An 18,445-nucleotide genomic window follows, 5' to 3' on the forward strand; every position below is an offset into this window, starting at 1 on the left:
TATTTGTTGAGTAAAGGCTGTGTTTTTTTTGCTTGCAGAGATGTCTAATAATGGCAGTTTGAATCTGAGTTTCCTGGATTGTTAGAGAGGAGAATCGTCAGGATCAATATCACTAAAGTCCAGATACTGGGGGACATATTACCTATATATCCCTATAGGCCCTGGTCTAAAGTAGTGCACTATATAGGGAATAGGGTGCCATAGGGCTCTGGTCTAAAGTAGTGCACTATATAGGGAATAGGGTTCTATAGGGCTCTGGTCTAAAGTAGTGCACTATATAGGGAATAGGGTGCCATAGGGCCCTGGTCTAAAGTAGTGCACTATATAGGGAATAGGGTGCCATACGGCTCTGGTCTAAAGTAGTGCACTATATAGGGGATAGGGTGCTGTTTCAGACTATAAGAATGAAGCTCTCTGGTTCACCAACTTAACAGTTGGTGAACCAGAGAGCTTCATTCTTATAGTCTGAAACAGCACCCTATCCCCTACTCAATGCTAAGGCCTATGGCTTCACATGTGTTTTTGACCTGTTTTGTACATATCGTTTTTATAACTTTTTCCTAAATGAATAAATGAAAAAAAGGGTTTCTTTTTTTCTCCCTCCTAATCGCCGTGTCAACGATGAGTATTTTTTTAAAATTAATTTTACACAATTTACCCAGGAAGTGAAACTGTTCATTTTTATTCAGTATATTAATTGACATGACAAAAAAAACATCTTTATGTGACTTTCCCTGAGGAAGTTTGTTAGCAGGATGACTTTGACAAACACCCGGAAGATATCATACTGTTATTATCAACTACAAATAGAAAATACAAGACGAGGGTTGCAAAAATTCCAAGGTTTTTCCTAACTGGGACTTCTGGAAATGTTGAGAAAGTTACTGGAATATTTAGTCACCCTAGATGAGATGATGGGAATATTTAGTCACCCTAGATGAGATGATGGGAATATTTAGTCACCCTAGATGAGATGATGGGAATATTTAGTCACCCTAGATGAGATGATGGGAATATTTAGTCACCCTAGATGAGATGATGGGAATATTTAGTCACCCTAGATGAGATGATGGGAATATTTAGTCACCCTAGATGAGATGATGGGAATATTTAGTCACCCTAGATGAGATGATGGGAATATTTAGTCACCCTAGATGAGATGATGGGAATATTTAGTCACCCTAGATGAGATGATGGGAATATTTAGTCACCCTAGATGAGATGATGGGAATATTTAGTCACCCTAGATGAGATGATGGGAATATTTAGTCACCCTAGATGAGATGATGGGAATATTTAGTCACCCTAGATGAGATGATGGGAATGTTTAGTCACCCTAGATGAGATGATGGGAATATTTAGTCACCCTAGATGAGATGATGGGAATATTTAGTCACCCTAGATGAGATGATGGGAATATTTAGTCACCCTAGATGAGATGATGGGAATATTTAGTCACCCTAGATGAGATGATGGGAATATTTAGTCACCCTAGATGAGATGATGGGAACATTTAGTCACCCTAGATGAGATGATGGGAATATTTAGTCACCCTAGATGAGATGATGGGAATATTTAGTCACCCTAGATGAGATGATGGGAATATTTAGTCACCCTAGATGAGATGATGGGAACAGACAGGAGGTGTATTTTGAGAAAAGATGTTGGAAGATCAAAAAATGACGTCAGTTAGATTTCCTCTTCCTGGTCCGGAACTTCTTCCTCCTCTGCTTGTACAGGTGGCGGAAATTGATGAGAAGCCCTGCAACACAACAGACAATATTGTTAGGTCACAAGTTGATAAACACTTTAAATATGGGGCCTATGAGGCGCCCATCTTTATATATGAGGCGTCCATCTTTATATATATGTGGCGTCCATCTTTATATATGAGGGTGTGGCCATCTTTATATATGAGGGTGTGGCCTATGAGGCGTCCATCTTTGAGGGTGTGGCCTATGAGGCGTCCATCTTTATGAGGGTGTGGCCTATGAGGCGTCCATCTTTATATATGAGGGTGTGGCCTATGAGGCGTCCATCTTTATATATATATATGAGGGTGTGGCCTATGAGGCGTCCATCTTTATGAGGGTGTGGCCTATAAGGTGTCCATCTTTATATATATGAGGGTGTGGCCTATGAGGTGTCCATCTTTATATATATGAGGGTGTGGCCTATGAGGCGTCCATCTTTATATATATATGAGGGTGTGGCCTATGAGGCGTCCATCTTTATATATATATGAGGGTGTGGCCTATGAGGCGTCCATCTTTATATATATGAGGGTGTGGCCTATGAGGCGTCCATCTTTATATATATGAGGGTGTGGCCTATGAGGCGTCCATCTTTATATATATATGAGGGTGTGGCCTATGAGGCATCCATCTTTATATATATATGAGGGTGTGGCCTATGAGGCGTCCATCTTTATGAGGGTGTGGCCTATGAGGCGTCCATCTTTATATATATATATGAGGGTGTGGCCTATGAGGCGTCCATCTTTATGAGGGTGTGGCCTATGAGGTGTCCATCTTTGAGGGTGTGGCCTATGAGGCGTCCATCTTTATATATGAGGGTGTGGCCTATGAGGCGTCCATCTTTATATATATGAGGGTGTGGCCTATGAGGTGTCCATCTTTATATATATGAGGGTGTGGCCTATGAGGCGTCCATCTTTATATATATGAGGGTGTGGCCTATGAGGCGTCCATCTTTATATATATGAGGGTGTGGCCTATGAGGTGTCCATCTTTATATATATGAGGGTGTGGCCTATGAGGCGTCCATCTTTATATATATGAGGGTGTGGCCTATGAGGCGTCCATCTTTATATATATGAGGGTGTGGCCTATGAGGCGTCCATCTTTATATATATGAGGGTGTGGCCTATGAGGCGTCCATCTTTATATATATGAGGGTGTGGCCTATGAGGCGTCCATCTTTATATATATGAGGGTGTGGCCTATGAGGCGTCCATCTTTGAGGGTGTGGCCTATGAGGCGTCCATCTTTATATATATATGAGGGTGTGGCCTATGAGGCGTCCATCTTTATATATATATGAAGGTGTGGCCTATGAGGCGTCCATCTTTATATGACCTCATAGGCCACACCCTCAAAGATGGACGCCTCATAGGCCACACCCTCATATATATAAAGATGGGCGCCTCATAGGCCACACCCTCATATATATAAAGATGGACGCCTCATAGGCCACACCCTCATAAAGATGGACGCCTCATAGGCCCACCCTCATATATAAAGATGGACGCCTCATAGGCCACACCCTCATATATATATATAAAGATGGACACCTCATAGGCCACACCCTCATAAAGATGGACGCCTCATAGGCCACACCCTCATAAAGATGGACGCCTCATAGGCCACACCCTCAAAGATGGACGCCTCATGGGCCACACCCTCATAAAGATGGACGCCTCATAGGCCACACCCTCAAATATATAAAGATGGACGCCTCATAGGCCACACCCTCATATATATATAAAGATGGACACCTCATAGGCCACACCCTTATATATATAAAGATGGACGCCTCATAGGCCACACCCTTATATATATAAAGATGGACACCTCATAGGCCACACCCTTATATATATAAAGATGGACGCCTCATAGGCCACACCCTCATATATATATAAAGATGGACACCTCATAGGCCACACCCTCATTTATAAAGATGGACGCCTCATAGGCCACACCCTCATATATATAAAGATGGACGCCTCATAGGCCACACCCTCAAAGATGGACGCCTCATAGGCCACACCCTCATATATATATAAAGATGGACACCTCATAGGCCACACCCTTATATATATAAAGATGGACGCCTCATAGGCCACACCCTCATATATATAAAGATGGACGCCTCATAGGCCACACCCTCATATATATAAAGATGGACGCCTCATAGGCCACACCCTCATATATATAAAGATGGACACCTCATAGGCCACACCCTCATAAAGATGGACGCCTCATAGGCCACACCCTCATATATATAAAGATGGACACCTCATAGGTCACACCCTCATATATAAAGATGGACGCCTCATAGGCCCCACCCTCATATATATAAAGATGGACACCTCATAGGCCACACCCTGATATATATAAAGATGGATACCTCATAGGCCACACCCTCATAAAGATGGACGCCTCATAGGTCACACCCTCATATATAAAGATGGACGCCTCATAGGCCACACCCTCATATATATAAAGATGGACGCCTCATAGGCCACACCCTCATAAAGATGGACGCCTCATAGGCCACACCCTCATATATAAAGATGGACACCTCATAGGCCACACCCTCATAAAGATGGACGCCTCATAGGCCACACCCTCATATATATAAAGATGGACGCCTCATAGGCCCCACCCTCATATATATAAAGATGGACGCCTCATAGGCCACACCCTCATATATATATAAAGATGGACACCTCATAAGCCACACCCTCATAAAGATGGACGCCTCATAGGCCACACCCTGATATATATAAAGATGGACGCCTCATAGGCCACACCCTCATATATAAAGATGGACGCCTCATAGGCCACACCCTCATATATAAAGATGGACGCCTCATAGGCCACACCCTCATATATAAAGATGGACCCCTCAATGTTGTCACAAATAGTAATTACCCCATAACTGTAAAGGTGGACCGTACAAGAGAAATATGTAGATTGTTCCAAAACATTAGGATCCATTTTTCATGACTATAATTGCCAACTCACCGATGACCATGAGAGGGAGATAGACATAGAGAACACAGGAGAAGCTGACAGAGGAGCCCAGGGCTTCAGGTAGAGGAATACTGAACAGTCTGCTCTGGTCAAACACCGAGATGGACTGGACCACTGCAACCGCTGGAGGGGTAGAGGGGGGGGGGGGAGAGAGAGATAACTGGTGAGTAAATGGACTGGACCACTGGAGAGGTAGAGGGGGGAGGGAGAGAGAACTGGTGAGTAAATGGACTGGACCACTGGAGAGGTAGAGGGGGGGAGAGAGAACTGGTGAGTAAATGGACTGGACCACTGGAGAGGTAGAGGGGGGGAGAGAACTGGTGAGTAAATGGACTGGACCACTGGAGAGGTAGAGGGGGGGAGAGAACTGGTGAGTAAAGTGTTACCCAGGTATTCTGTCCATTCTTCCCACTTCCCATCAGCCTCTCCTCTTAGTAATACTACATACCGGTCTCCCTGTCTATCCAGACGGTGTCTCCCTGTCTATCCAGACGGTCTCCCTGTCTATCCAGACGGTGTCCCTGTCTATCCAGACGGTGTCTCCCTGTCTATCCAGACGGTCTCCCTGTCTATCCAGACGGTGTCCCTGTCTATCCAGACGGTGTCTCCCTGTCTATCCAGACGGTGTCTCCCTGTCTATCCCGAAGGTGTCTCCCTGTCTATCCAGACGGTCTCCCTGTCTATCCAGACGGTGTCCCTGTCTATCCAGACGGTGTCTCCCTGTCTATCCCGACGGTGTCCCTGTCTGTCCCGACGGTGTCTCCCTGTCTATCCAGACGGTGTCCCTGTCTATCCAGATGGTGTCTCCCTGTCTATCCCGACGGTGTCTCCCTGTCTATCCCGACGGTGTCCCTGTCTATCCCGACGGTGTCCCTGTCTATCCCGACGGTGTGTCCCTGTCTATCCAGACGGTGTGTCCCTGTCTATCCAGACGGTGTCCCTGTCTATCCAGACAGTGTGTCCCTGTCTATCCCAACGGTGTGTCCCTGTCTATCCAGACGGTCTCCCTGTCTATCCCGACGGTGTGTCCCTGTCTATCCAGACGGTGTCCCTGTCTATCCAGACGGTGTCCCTGTCTATCCCGACGGTGTCTCCCTGTCTATCCAGACGGTGTCCCTGTCTATCCCGACGGTGTCTCCCTGTCTATCCAGACGGTGTCCCTGTCTATCCCGACGGTGTCCCTGTCTATCCCGACGGTGTGTCCCTGTCTATCCAGACGGTGTCCCTGTCTATCCCGACGGTGTCCCTGTCTATCCCGACGGTGTGTCCCTGTCTATCCCGACGGTGTCCCTGTCTATCCCGACGGGGTGTCCCTGTCTATCCCGACGGGGTGTCCCTGTCTATCCCGACGGTGTCCCTGTCTATCCAGACGGTCTCCCTGTCTATCCCGACGGGGTGTCCCTGTCTATCCCGACGGTGTCCCTGTCTATCCAGACGGTGTCCCTGTCTATCCCGACGGTGTCTCCCTGTCTATCCCGACGGTGTCCCTGTAAACTAACTCACCTTCAGCCAGCACCCCCAGAGGGTACAGGGGTATCCAGACGGTGTCCCTGTCTATCCCGACGGTGTCTCCCTGTCTATCCCGACGGTGTCCCTATCTATCCAGACGGTGTCCCTGTCTATCCCGACTGTGTCCCTGTAAACTAACTCACCTTCAGCCAGCACCCCCAGAGGGTACAGGGGTATCCAGACGGTGTCCCTGTCTATCCAGACGGTGTCCCTGTAAACTAACTCACCTTCAGCCAGCACCCCCAGAGGGTACAGGGGTATCCAGATGGTGTACCTCAGCCAGGTGATTGTCTTCCACTCTGTGTCGATACAACCCAGCATGTAGAATGGATACCTGGGGTGGGGAGGAATGGATCTTCATTGGAAATAAAATGGCATCCTTCTGAAGACGTAAAGTAAACCATAAACTTTCTTTATTGGTATTCATGAGCGACGCACATAGATGTATGTCAGTGTTGTGGTATAAAAGAGGCTGACGTCGACAGAGGAAACTGGACAGATAACGCTATCTTACAGCAGGAAGCTTCTTGATGATCGGCCATTTTGCTTCCACATCCACACATACACAGACAGCATGAACGACCCCTTTATGTACAGTAGGCTTATTATACCACCTAAACATCTCTATACCACCTAAACATCTCTATACCCACCTAAACATCTCTATACCACCTAAACATCTCTACACCCACCTAAACATCTCTATACCCACCTAAACATCTCTATACCACCTAAACATCTCTACACCCACCTAAACATCTCTATACCCACCTAAACATCTCTATACCACCTAAAGATCTCTATACCACCTAAACATCTCTATACCACCTAAACATCTCTATACCCACCTAAACATCTCTATACCCACCTAAACATCTCTATACCACCTAAACATCTCTATACCCACCTAAACATCTCTATACCCACCTAAACATCTCTATACCCACCTAAACATCTCTATACCACCTAAACATCTCTATACCCACCTAAACATCTCTATACCACCTAAACATCTCTATACCCACCTAAACATCTCTATACCACCTAAACATCTCTATACCACCTAAACATCTCTATATCCACCTAAACATCTCTATACCACCTAAACATCTCTATACCCCCTAAACATCTCTATACCACCTAAACATCTCTATACCCACCTAAACATCTCTATACCCACCTAAACATCTCTATACCCACCTAAACATCTCTATACCACCTAAACATCTCTATATCCACCTAAACATCTCTATACCACCTAAACATCTCTATACCCACCTAAACATCTCTATACCCCCTAAACATCTCTATACCACCTAAACATCTCTATACCCACCTAAACATCTCTATACCCACCTAAACATCTCTATACCACCTAAACATCTCTATACCACCTAAACATCTCTACACCCACCTAAACATCTTTATACCACCTAAACATCTCTACACCCACCTAAACATCTCTATACCACCTAAACATCTCTATACCCACCTAAACATCTCTATACCCACCTAAACATCTCTATACCCACCTAAACATCTCTATACCACCTAAACATCTCTATACCCACCTAAACATCTCTATACCCACCTAAAGATCTCTATACCCACCTAAAGATCTCTATACCACCTAAACATCTCTATACCCACCTAAACATCTCTATACCCCCTAAACATCTCTATACCCACCTAAAGATCTCTATACTGCTCCAGAGGTAGAAGACAAAGAAGACCACTGGTTTGTTGTGCATCTCCTGCAGGCTGCCGAGGATGATGAAGAGGATAAAGTTCCTACCAACCACCTGGAGATGAAGAACAACCACAGTACACAGTCACAAACACCAGACAGACACGTCTGCACCACAGTACACATAGAATATTGTTTTACAAAAATACAATTGTATAGAATGTTAGAAAAATAAATTACCCGTGTTCCACAATAAACTACCCGTGTTCCATGATCACAGTAAACTACCCGTCTTCCACGATCACAGTAAACTACCCGTGTTCCACGATCACAGTAAACTACCCGTGTTCCACGACCACAGTAAACTACCCGCCTTCCACGATCACAGTAAACTACCCGTGTTCCACGATCACAGTAAACTACCCGTGTTCCACAATCACAGTAAACTACCCGTGTTCCTCGATCACAGTAAACTACCCGTGTTCCACGATCACAGTAAACTACCCGTGTTCCACGATCACAGTAAACTACCCGTGTTCCTCGATCACAGTAAACTACAGTAAACTACCCGTGTTCCTCGATCACAGTAAACTACAGTAAACTACCCGTGTTCCACGATCACAGTAAACTACAGTAAACTACCCGTGTTCCACGATCACAGTAAACTACCCGTGTTCCACGATCACAGTAAACTACCCGTGTTCCACGATCACAGTAAACTACAGTAAACTACCCGTGTTTCACAATCACAGTAAACTACCCGTGTTCCTCGATCACAGTAAACTACCCGTGTTCCACGATCACAGTAAACTACCCGTGTTCCACGATCACAGTAAACTACCCGTGTTCCACGATCACAGTAAACTACCCGTGTTCCACGACCACAGTAAACTACCCGTGTTCCACGATCACAGTAAACTACCCGTGTTCCTCGATCAAAGTAAACTACAGTAAACTACCCGTGTTCCTTGATCACAGTAAACTACAGTAAACTACCCGTGTTCCACGATCACAATAAACTACCCGTGTTCCACGATCACAGTAAACTACCCGTGTTCTACGACCACAGTAAACTACAGTAAACTACCCGTGTTCCATGATCACAGTAAACTACAGTAAACTACCCGTGTTCCTCGATCACAGTAAACTACCCGTGTTCCAAGATCACAGTAAACTACAGTAAACTACCCGTGTTCCTTGATCACAGTAAACTACCCGTGTTCCACGATCACAGTAAACTACCCGTGTTCCACGATCACAGTAAACTACCCGTGTTCCACGATCACAGTAAACTACCCGTGTTCCTCGATCACAGTAAGCTACCCGTGTTCCACGATCACAGTAAACTACCCGTGTTCCACGATCACAGTAAACTACCCGTGTTCCACGATCACAGTAAACTACCCGTGTTCCACGATCACAGTAAACTACAGTAAACTACCCGTGTTCCAATATCACAGTAAACTACCCGTGTTCCTCGATCACAGTAAACTACCCGTGTTCCTCGATCACAGTAACCTACCCGTGTTCCACGATCACAGTAAACTACAGTAAACTACCCGTGTTCCACGATCACAGTGAACTACCCGTGTTCCACGATCACATTAAACTACCCGTGTTCCACGATCACAGTAAACTACCCGTGTTCCACGACCACAGTAAACTACCCGTGTTCCACGATCACAGTAAACTACCCGTGTTCCTCGATCACAGTAAACTACAGTAAACTACCCGTGTTCCTCGATCACAGTAAACTACAGTAAACTACCCGTGTTCCACGATCACAGTAAACTACCCGTGTTCCTCGATCACAGTAAACTACCCGTGTTCCAAGATCACAGTAAACTACAGTAAACTACCCGTGTTCCACGATCACAGTAAACTACCCGTGTTCCACGACCACAGTAAACTACCCGTGTTCCACGATCACAGTAAACTACCCGTGTTCCTCGATCACAGTAAACTACAGTAAACTACCCGTGTTCATCGATCACAGTAAACTACAGTAAACTACCCGTGTTCCACGATCACAGTAAACTACCCGTGTTCCTCAATCACAGTAAACTACAGTAAACTACCCGTGTTCCACGATCGCAGTAAACTACCCGTGTTCCATGATCACAGTAAACTACAGTAAACTACCCGTGTTCCTCGATCACAGTAAACTACCCGTGTTCCACGATCACAGTAAACTACCCGTGTTCCTCAATCACAGTAAACTACAGTAAACTACCCGTGTTCCACGATCACAGTAAACTACCCGTGTTCCTCAATCACAGTAAACTACCCGTGTTCCATGATCACAGTAAACTACAGTAAACTACCCGTGTTCCACGATGACAGTAAACTACCCGTGTTCCTCGATCACAGTAAACTACCCGTGTTCCACGATCACAGTAAACTACCCGTGTTCCACGATCACAGTAAACTACCCGTAATCCACGATCACAGTAAACTACCCGTGTTCCACGATCACAGTAAACTACCCGTGTTCCACGATCACAGTAAACTACAGTAAACTACCCGTGTTCCACGATCACAGTAAACTACCCGTGTTCCTCGATCACAGTAAACTACAGTAAACTACCCGTTTTCCAAGACCACAGTAAACTACCCGTGTTCCTCGATCACAGTAAACTACCCGTGTTCCACGATCACAGTAATCTACCCGTGTTCCGCGATCACAGTAAACTACCCGTGTTCCTCAATCACAGTAAACTACAGTAAACTACCCGTGTTCCACGATCGCAGTAAACTACAGTTAACTACCCGTGTTCCACGATCACAGTAAACTACCCATGTTCCACGATCACAGTAAACTACCCGTGTTCCTCAATCATAGTAAACTACAGTAAACTACCCGTGTTCCACGATCGCAGTAAACTACCCGTGTTCCACGATTGCAGTAAACTACAGTAAACGACCCGTGTTCCACGATCGCAGTAAACTACCCGTGTTCCACGATCACAGTAAACTACCCGTGTTCCTCAATCACAGTAAACTACAGTAAACTACCCGTGTTCCACGATCACAGTAAACTACCAGTGTTCCACGATCACAGTAAACTACAGTTAACTACCCGTGTTCCATGACCACAGTAAACTACCCGTGTTCCACAATCACAGTAAACTACCCATGTTCCACGATCACAGTAAACTACCCGTGTTCCACGATCACAGTAAACGACCCGTGTTCCTCGATCGCAGTAAACTTCCGGTGTTCCACGATCACAGTAAACTACCCGTTTTCCACGATCACAGTAAACTACCCGTGTTCCACGATCACAGTAAACTACCCGTGTTCCACGATCACAGTAAACTACTCGTGTTCCACGACCACAGTAAACTACCCGTGTTCCTTGATCACAGTAAACTACCCGTGTTCCACGATCACAGTAAACTACCCGTGTTCCTCGATCACAGTAAACTACCCGTGTTCCTCGATCACAGTAAACTACCCGTGTTCCTCGATCACAGTAAACTACAGTAAACTACCCGTGTTCCACGACCACAGTAAACTACCCGTGTTCCACGACCACAGTAAACTACCCGTGTTCCACAATCACAGTAAACTACCCGTGTTCCACGATCACAGTAAACTACCCGTGTTCCATGATCACAGTAAACTACCCGTGTTCCACGATCACAGTAAACTACCCGTGTTCTACGACCACAGTAAACTACCCGTGTTCCTCGATCACAGTAAACTACCCGTGTTCCACGATCACAGTAAACTACAGTAAACTACCCGTGTTCCACGATCACAGTAAACTACAGTAAACTACCCGTGTTCCACGATCACAGTAAACTACCCGTGTTCCACGATCACAGTAAACTACCCGTGTTCCACGATCACAGTAAACTACAGTAAACTACCTGTGTTCCAATATCACAGTAAACTACCCGTGTTCCTCGATCACAGTAAACTACCCGTGTTCCTCGATCACAGTAACCTACCCGTGTTCCACGATCACAGTAAACTACAGTAAACTACCCGTGTTCCACAATCACAGTGAACTACCCGTGTTCCACGATCACATTAAACTACCCGTGTTCCACGATCACAGTAAACTACCCGTGTTCCACGACCACAGTAAACTACCCGTGTTCCACGATCACAGTAAACTACCCGTGTTCCTCGATCACAGTAAACTACAGTAAACTACCCGTGTTCCTCGATCACAGTAAACTACAGTAAACTACCCGTGTTCCACGATCACAGTAAACTACCCGTGTTCCTCGATCACAGTAAACTACCCGTGTTCCAAGATCACAGTAAACTACAGTAAACTACCCGTGTTCCACGATCACAGTAAACTACCCGTGTTCCACGACCACAGTAAACTACCCGTGTTCCACGATCACAGTAAACTACCCGTGTTCCTCGATCACAGTAAACTACAGTAAACTACCCGTGTTCATCGATCACAGTAAACTACAGTAAACTACCCGTGTTCCACGATCACAGTAAACTACCCGTGTTCCTCAATCACAGTAAACTACAGTAAACTACCCGTGTTCCACGATCGCAGTAAACTACCCGTGTTCCATGATCACAGTAAACTACAGTAAACTACCCGTGTTCCACGATCACAGTAAACTACCCGTGTTCCACGATCACAGTAAACTACCCGTGTTCCTCAATCACAGTAAACTACAGTAAACTACCCGTGTTCCACGATCACAGTAAACTACCCGTGTTCCTCAATCACAGTAAACTACCCGTGTTCCATGATCACAGTAAACTACAGTAAACTACCCGTGTTCCACGATGACAGTAAACTACCCGTGTTCCTCGATCACAGTAAACTACCCGTGTTCCACGATCACAGTAAACTACCCGTGTTCCACGATCACAGTAAACTACCCGTGTTCCACGATCACAGTAAACTACCCGTGTTCCACGATCACAGTAAACTACCCGTGTTCCACGATCACAGTAAACTACAGTAAACTACCCGTGTTCCACGATCACAGTAAACTACCCGTGTTCCTCGATCACAGTAAACTACAGTAAACTACCCGTTTTCCAAGACCACAGTAAACTACCCGTGTTCCTCGATCACAGTAAACTACCCGTGTTCCACGATCACAGTAATCTACCCGTGTTCCGCGATCACAGTAAACTACCCGTGTTCCTCAATCACAGTAAACTACAGTAAACTACCCGTGTTCCACGATCGCAGTAAACTACAGTTAACTACCCGTGTTCCACGATCACAGTAAACTACCCATGTTCCACGATCACAGTAAACTACCCGTGTTCCTCAATCATAGTAAACTACAGTAAACTACCCGTGTTCCACGATCGCAGTAAACTACCCGTGTTCCACGATCGCAGTAAACTACAGTAAACGACCCGTGTTCCACGATCGCAGTAAACTACCCGTGTTCCACGATCACAGTAAACTACCCGTGTTCCTCAATCACAGTAAACTACAGTAAACTACCCGTGTTCCACGATCACAGTAAACTACCAGTGTTCCACGATCACAGTAAACTACAGTTAACTACCCGTGTTCCATGACCACAGTAAACTACCCGTGTTCCACAATCACAGTAAACTACCCATGTTCCACGATCACAGTAAACTACCCGTGTTCCACGATCACAGTAAACGACCCGTGTTCCTCGATCGCAGTAAACTTCCGGTGTTCCACGATCACAGTAAACTACCCGTTTTCCACGATCACAGTAAACTACCCGTGTTCCACGATCACAGTAAACTACCCGTGTTCCACGATCACAGTAAACTACTCGTGTTCCACGACCACAGTAAACTACCCGTGTTCCTTGATCACAGTAAACTACCCGTGTTCCACGATCACAGTAAACTACCCGTGTTCCTCGATCACAGTAAACTACCCGTGTTCCTCGATCACAGTAAACTACCCGTGTTCCTCGATCACAGTAAACTACAGTAAACTACCCGTGTTCCACGACCACAGTAAACTACCCGTGTTCCACGACCACAGTAAACTACCCGTGTTCCACAATCACAGTAAACTACCCGTGTTCCACGATCACAGTAAACTACCCGTGTTCCATGATCACAGTAAACTACCCGTGTTCCACGATCACAGTAAACTACCCGTGTTCTACGACCACAGTAAACTACCCGTGTTCCTCGATCACAGTAAACTACCCGTGTTCCACGATCACAGTAAACTACAGTAAACTACCCGTGTTCCACGATCACAGTAAACTACAGTAAACTACCCGTGTTCCACGATCACAGTAAACTACCCGTGTTCCACGATCACAGTAAACTACCCGTGTTCCATGATCACAGTAAACTACCCGTCTTCCATGATCACAGTAAACTACCCGTGTTCCATGATCACAGTAAACTACAGTAAACTACCCGTGTTCCTCGATCCCAGTAAACTACCCGTCTTCCATGATCACAGTAAACTACCCGTGTTCCATGATCACAGTAAACTACCCATGTTCCATGATCACAGTAAACTACCCGTGTTCCACGATCACAGTAAACTACCCGTGTTCCACGATCACAGTAAACTACCCGTGTTCCACGATCACAGTAAACTACCCGTGTTCCACGATCACAGTAAACTACCCGTGTTCCACGATCACAGTAAACTACAGTAAACTACCCGTGTTCCACGATCACAGTAAACTACCCGTGTTCCTCGATCACAGTAAACTACAGTAAACTACCCGTGTTCCACGACCACAGTAAACTACCCGTGTTCCTCGATCACAGTAAACTACCCGTGTTCCACGATCACAGTAAACTACCCGTGTTCCACGATCACAGTAAACTACCCGTGTTCCACGATCACAGTAAACTACCCGTGTTCCTCAATCACAGTAAACTACAGTAAACTACCCGTGTTCCACGATCGCAGTAAACTACCCATGTTCCATGATCACAGTAAACTACAGTAAACTACCCGTGTTCCACGATCACAGTAAACTACCCGTGTTCCACGATCACAGTAAACTACCCGTGTTCCATGATCACAGTAAACTACCCGTCTTCCATGATCACAGTAAACTACCCGTGTTCCATGATCACAGTAAACTACAGTAAACTACCCGTGTTCCTCGATCACAGTAAACTACCCGTCTTCCATGATCACAGTAAACTACCCGTGTTCCATGATCACAGTAAACTATCCGTGTTCCATGATCACAGTAAACTACCCGTGTTCCATGAAGCTGTCGGTGTTGAAGTGGTGTTGTGCCAATGCTTAGATTCAAAGTAGTGTAGTAGTGTACCAGTGTTATACCTGTATATACCTGTACCAATACCAGTACAATACCTGTATATACCTATACCAATACCAGTACAATACCTGTATATACCTGTACCAATACCAGTGTTATACCTGTATATACCTGTACCAATACCAGTAAAATACCTGTATATACCTGTACCAATACCAGTGTTATACCTGTATATACCTGTACCAATACCAGTACAATACCTGTATATACCTGTACCAATACCAGTACAATACCTGTATATACCTGTACCAATACCAGTACAATACCTGTATATACCTGTACCAATACCTGTATATACCTGTACCAATACCAGTACAATACCTGTATATACCTGTACCAATACCAGTACAATACCTGTATATACCTGTACCAATACCAGTGTTATACCTGTATATACCTGTACAATACCTGTATATACCTGTACCAATACCAGTACATACCTGTACCAATACCAGTGTTATACCTGTATATACCTATACCAATACAATACCTGTATATACCTGTACCAATACCAGTGTTATACCTGTATATACCTGTACCAATACCAGTGTTATACCTGTATATACCTATACCAATACAATACCTGTATATACCTGTACCAATACCAGTGTTATACCTGTATATACCTGTACCAATACCAGTACAATACCTGTATATACCTGTACCAATACCAGTGTTATACCTGTATATACCTGTACCAATACCAGTGTTATACCTGTATATACCTGTACCAATACCAGTGTTATACCTGTATATACCTGTACCAATACCAGTACAATACCTGTATATACCTGTACCAATACCAGTGTTATACCTGTATATACCTGTACCAATACCAGTACAATACCTGTATATACCTGTACCAATACCAGTACAATACCTGTATATACCTGTACCAATACCAGTGTTATACCTGTATATACCTGTACCAATACCAGTGTTATACCTGTATATACCTGTACCAATACCAGTGTTATACCTGTATATACCTGTACCAATACCAGTGTTATACCTGTATATACCTGTACCAATACCAGTGTTATACCTGTATATACCTGTACCAATACCAGTACAATACCTGTATATACCTGTACCAATACCAGTACAATACCTGTATATACCTGTACCAATACCAGTGTTATACCTGTATATACCTGTACCAATACCAGTGTTATACCTGTATATACCTGTACCAATACCAGTGTTATACCTGTATATACCTGTACCAATACAATACCTGTATATACCTGTACCAATACCAGTGTTATACCTGTATATACCTATACCAATACAATACCTGTATATACCTGTACCAATACCAGTGTTATACCTGTATATACCTGTACCAATACCAGTACAATACCTTTATATACCTATACCAATACCAGTACAATACCTGTATATACCTGTACCAATACCAGTACAATACCTGTATATACCTGTACCAATACCAGTACAATACCTGTATATACCTGTACCAATACCAGTACAATACCTGTATATACCTGTACCAATACCAGTACAATACCTGTATATACCTGTACTAATACCAGTACAATACCTGTATATACCTGTACAAATACCAGTACAATACCTGTATATACCTGTACCAATACCTGTATGAAAGCAGGAACCACCGCAGCCTTGACCACTCCAAACATGGCATTGAGGACTTCTACACTGGCTAATATTTGGCAGAAAAACATCACGTCGGAGATGGTGTAGAATGTGTCGTAGAGAGAATCTGAAAAGGGGGAAGACAGTTGAAAATATGTCATGCCCGTGTCCTTCACTGCCAGACAAGAGTTTACGATTTACACTGTTTTCTGAACAATTGCAAACTCAGCCAGACTGGCACCCAGGCTCAAACGATGTCATGTCTGACTGAAGCGATTCACCTTGTCCCAGTATAAAGAGTCAAATTGTCATGTCTAACTGAAGTGATTCACCTTGTCGCAGTATAAAGAGTCAAATGGTCATGTCTGACTGAAGTGATTCACCTTGTCCCAGTATAAAGAGTCAAATGGTCATGTCTGACTGAAGTGATTCACCTTGTCCCAGTATAAAGAGTCAAATGGTCATATCTAACTGAAGCGATTCACCTTGTCCCAGTATAAAGAGCCAAATGGTCATGTCTAACTGAAGTGATTCACCTTGTCCCAGTATAAAGAGCCAAATGGTCATGTCTAACTGAAGTGATTCACCTTGTCCCAGTATAAAGAGCCAAATGGTCATGTCTAACTGAAGTGATTCACCTTGTCCCAGTATAAAGAGTCGGATGGTCATGTTGACGAAGATCCAGGAGAAGCCCAAGAACTGAACCAGGTTGTAGGTGAACAGAAAACCTTTCTTCAGAGTGATGAATGCTGGGAAGAAATTCACAATATAGGTCACATGTCACATTTCTCTGCCTAGAGTTCTTACACATACAAATACAGTGTGTTTATACTCACAGTCCTCTCTGGCAGCCTTCAGCTGGTTAAATACAGTGTGTTTATACTCACAGTCCTCTAACAGCCTTCAGCTGGTTAAATACAGTGTGTTTATACTCACAGGGGTCTGACAGCCTTCAGCTGGTTAAATACAGTGTGTTTATACTCACAGGGGTCTGACAGCCTTCAGCTGGTTAAATACAGCGTGTTTATACTCACAGGGGTCTGACAGCCTTCAGCTGGTTAAATACAGTGTGTTTATACTCACAGTCCTCTAACAGCCTTCAGCTGGTTAAATACAGTGTGTTTATACTCACAGTCCTCTGTGACAGCCTTCAACTGGTTAAATACAGTGTGTTTATACTCACAGTCCTCTAACAGCCTTCAGCTGGTTAAATACAGTGTGTTTATACTCACAGTCCTCTAACAGCCTTCAACTGGTTAAATACAGTGTGTTTATACTCACAGTCCTCTAACAGCCTTCAGCTGGTTAAATACAGTGTGTTTATACTCACAGTCCTCTAACAGCCTTCAACTGGTTAAATACAGTGTGTTTATACTCACAGGGGTCTGACAGTCTTGACTCCATGTTCAGTCGATTCTTTTTCTCCTCCTGGAAAGTTACCACAGAATACACAATGAATACAGTATATATACAGTATATGTTCTATATTATTATATTGTTATGAATCAATAATAACATAAGATGTAAATATGAAGTAATCACTGTCACAATGTGCTATGCTTGCTGTTCTTCCCCCACCGCAGAGAGAGAGAGAGAGAGAG

At 44.5% G+C, this 18,445-nt stretch overlaps 1 protein-coding gene across 1 annotated transcript in view; it reads right to left on the reverse strand.

The window, feature by feature from the left end:
• Positions 1 to 662: 662 nt before the first annotated feature.
• hacd3 (3-hydroxyacyl-CoA dehydratase 3) overlaps positions 663 to 18,445 on the reverse strand; it is a 29,779-nt gene continuing 11,996 nt past the window's right edge. Inside the window, exons 5-11 of the mRNA XM_029751963.1 lie at positions 18,224 to 18,272; positions 17,483 to 17,593; positions 16,844 to 16,971; positions 7,977 to 8,089; positions 6,515 to 6,621; positions 4,770 to 4,901; positions 663 to 1,762 (exon numbers count right to left, since the gene is read on the reverse strand). Coding sequence (XP_029607823.1) covers positions 1,686 to 1,762; positions 4,770 to 4,901; positions 6,515 to 6,621; positions 7,977 to 8,089; positions 16,844 to 16,971; positions 17,483 to 17,593; positions 18,224 to 18,272 — 717 coding nt within the window. The 3' untranslated portion in view covers positions 663 to 1,685. The remainder of the gene's footprint in view (positions 1,763 to 4,769; positions 4,902 to 6,514; positions 6,622 to 7,976; positions 8,090 to 16,843; positions 16,972 to 17,482; positions 17,594 to 18,223; positions 18,273 to 18,445) is intronic.

The sequence above is a fragment of the Salmo trutta genome, chromosome 4, assembly GCF_901001165.1.
Source record: "Salmo trutta chromosome 4, fSalTru1.1, whole genome shotgun sequence".
Lineage (NCBI taxonomy): Eukaryota > Metazoa > Chordata > Actinopteri > Salmoniformes > Salmonidae > Salmo > Salmo trutta.